At 36.4% G+C, this 2,508-nt stretch overlaps 1 protein-coding gene across 1 annotated transcript; it reads right to left on the bottom strand.

Moving 5' to 3' along the window:
• Positions 1-858: 858 nt before the first annotated feature.
• On the bottom strand, positions 859-1,791 carry LOC133189783 (neurogenic differentiation factor 4-like). Its single transcript, XM_061325183.1, has one exon. The coding sequence runs from the start codon at positions 1,789-1,791 to the stop codon at positions 859-861; it is 933 nt and encodes a 310-aa protein (XP_061181167.1).
• Between the last annotated feature and the right edge of the window lie 717 nt (positions 1,792-2,508).

Raw genomic sequence — 2,508 nt, 5'->3', positions numbered from 1 at the left:
TGGACCTCGACAAACATGATAACGAGTTCGGTCGCAGCTTTGAAAACTTTCATTGTAGGTAGCTGGAAAATATCACACCTTCTCGACACTGCGCCACGTATTTGCAGGTAAAAACCAAACCCGACCCTTCATTTAAATAAAGAATATTTGTAAAATTCATGATAACTGACACTTTAAAGTTTATTTAATATAAAATCACTCAGTTTGTTTGACATCTTTGGATTCCATTCATTGGTTGTACCTGTATTACAAATATTTTATCGTGTCATCGGAGCGGGGTAGATCGTTATCAAACCTTTGCTACAACTTTATCGCGGGGTGGGTCAATAAAACTGATGTAGGTAGTGTACAAACACGTGTACTTACTTATTCTGAGGACATTTTGACGCAATAGGAATATTATTTTTCTGTCCAAACAAATTCGTCAGATTTTTTTTTACCTTGTTCATCATTGAGTGATAAAACCTGCTGTAATTATCTAATATCTATCATTTGGCATAATGATTCAACTACAACAATGCATTGGCCCACTCGACTTCATGAACTCAACATACGCCTTTCTTTTAATTTAAATAAGGCATTAAAATTCGATCATATAAATAAATAATTGCAGTAAATAAATTTTACTATTAATCCTACAAAATGAAATTTTCATTTTTCATTTCTCATTTCTAAATATAGTCTGTTTTGATTAATCTTACTCAGGTCGTAATGAATATAGGAATTGACAACAACACAAAGAAATATATTTCATAAATATAATTATTTCCAAAATAGCAATTCATAATGTCGCATATATCTTAAATACAATAAGTTAAAACGCTTTTATCACATTGCGCTCTTGCATAAGTCCAAAGTTCAAGGAAACATTTCATAAGAATAACCTTCAGAAGTGTCCGAGAATTCTTCTGGGGTCACTGTTTGCATATGTCCATTGTAAAGTCCACGAGTCCAAACACCATGTCCGGAAAGTAAGGAATGTGCCGGGGATAATTCGGAAATGACGGAAATTGGCGATGTTACCGGGGAAACACAGGAAGTGCTGTCTGGAGATGCAGGGTAGGATGAAAATACTGGATGGAACATTACATTGTTAGAAGTTTGAACATTGTGTCCCTGGGGTAGCACTTCGACGTTGTTTGCCATGTATTCAACAAACTGTCCATTCACCGAGAGTTGTTCATTAGTTGAGGCGACAAAACTATTGTAACGTGGTGCAAGTCTCTCATTCATAGCACAAGAAACTGGGATGGACTCTTGCTTCAATGAAGGTGTAACACTCATTTGGTTTTCCATCTTGTCATCTTGGTCAGGAATTTTCTCCCATAGCTCCAAAGTTTTTGACAAAGTCCAAATATAATTGTAGGCCATCCTGAGAGTTTCAATCTTGGTTAGTTTGTTATCCCCTGTTGCACTCTCAGGGAGAACTTTTCTGAGTCTTTCCAATGCGTCGTTAAGTCCATGCATTCTATTACGTTCTCTGTCATTAGCCTTAGATCTTCTTGTTTTCTTTAATTTTTCTATTAATGCTGGACTTCGCTCTCGTTTCCTGGACTTGTTGTAGCGCTTGCGTTTCGTTGTCGTATTTTCTTCAGGCCGTTTAGGAGTTTCGTTGACTGCTGGCGATTTTTCGCTTACAAAAACTTCGTTGTAGTCTGCATCTAAAAAGTCTATCTCTGATACGGAGCCAGCTCTGGAACCCGATGATCTGGAAGAACATGAAGATGAGGAACTAAAGCTTGTCTCCACAACTGGAGAATAAATCATGTCGTTACTAAATTCTGCTGACATAACGGGAATAGTTAATAAGGCACTTAGGGTTTCGGACACTAGGCAGTTAGTTTAAAGTCTGAAACGATTTGACCAAAATAGGAAAGGAGCGATATTTTTATATCCCAATCGGGAAAATTGAGAGCATCTCAGTCCTCACCAATGATTGACAGACAAAGAGAGACCTCAATTAAAGGGCGGAATTAGCGCTCCCGCAACCAATCAAAAATGGCCTATAGCTTATGGCCACGTGCGCACGCGTCGCTCTCGCGATCAAAGGGACAGCCGATTTCACTGTCAAAACATCTCGATATCATTTTCGCCTCGATAGCAGCAGACCGACGATTAGTGAAATTAAATTTCAAGAGGTACTAGGGCAATTTTATATGTAGAAAACTACATTACATACTTTTTACTGAAGGGCACGAGCCGCTATAAACAACGACGTTAATTGGTTCAAGTGTTTACTTAAGAAAACACTCAGATTGTTTGTCGAAACACAGTCTTAATTGAATGATAAAAGAAGGCAATTTCAAAAACAAACTTTCAATTTAAAACACATATGTTGAAGAAAAGATCAAACTTTTTTACCGACAACTTTCAAAACATATTAATCTTTACGTTAACACTTGATAAAGTTATTTGCCTTATGTCATAATTGTTTAAAAATAAGCCGACATAAATAACTTCATTATTAAGTTTGGAAAAATAAACATTTTTATTTTTTTGTTCATAAAA

This window comes from Saccostrea echinata, unplaced genomic scaffold (assembly GCF_033153115.1).
Source record: "Saccostrea echinata isolate AGI-Se365-2 ecotype Australia unplaced genomic scaffold, CSIRO_AGI_Sech_v1 ptg000019l, whole genome shotgun sequence".
In the NCBI taxonomy this organism is placed as follows: domain Eukaryota; kingdom Metazoa; phylum Mollusca; class Bivalvia; order Ostreida; family Ostreidae; genus Saccostrea; species Saccostrea echinata.
Note: the sequence above shows the minus strand (reverse complement) of the source record. Positions and strands in the feature narration are given on the sequence as shown.

What these genes read in the sequence shown, in the direction of transcription:
- LOC133189783 (XM_061325183.1), bottom strand. Translation starts at nt 1,791, where the DNA reads ATGTCAGCAGAATTTAGTAACGACATGATTTATTCTCCAGTTGTGGAG.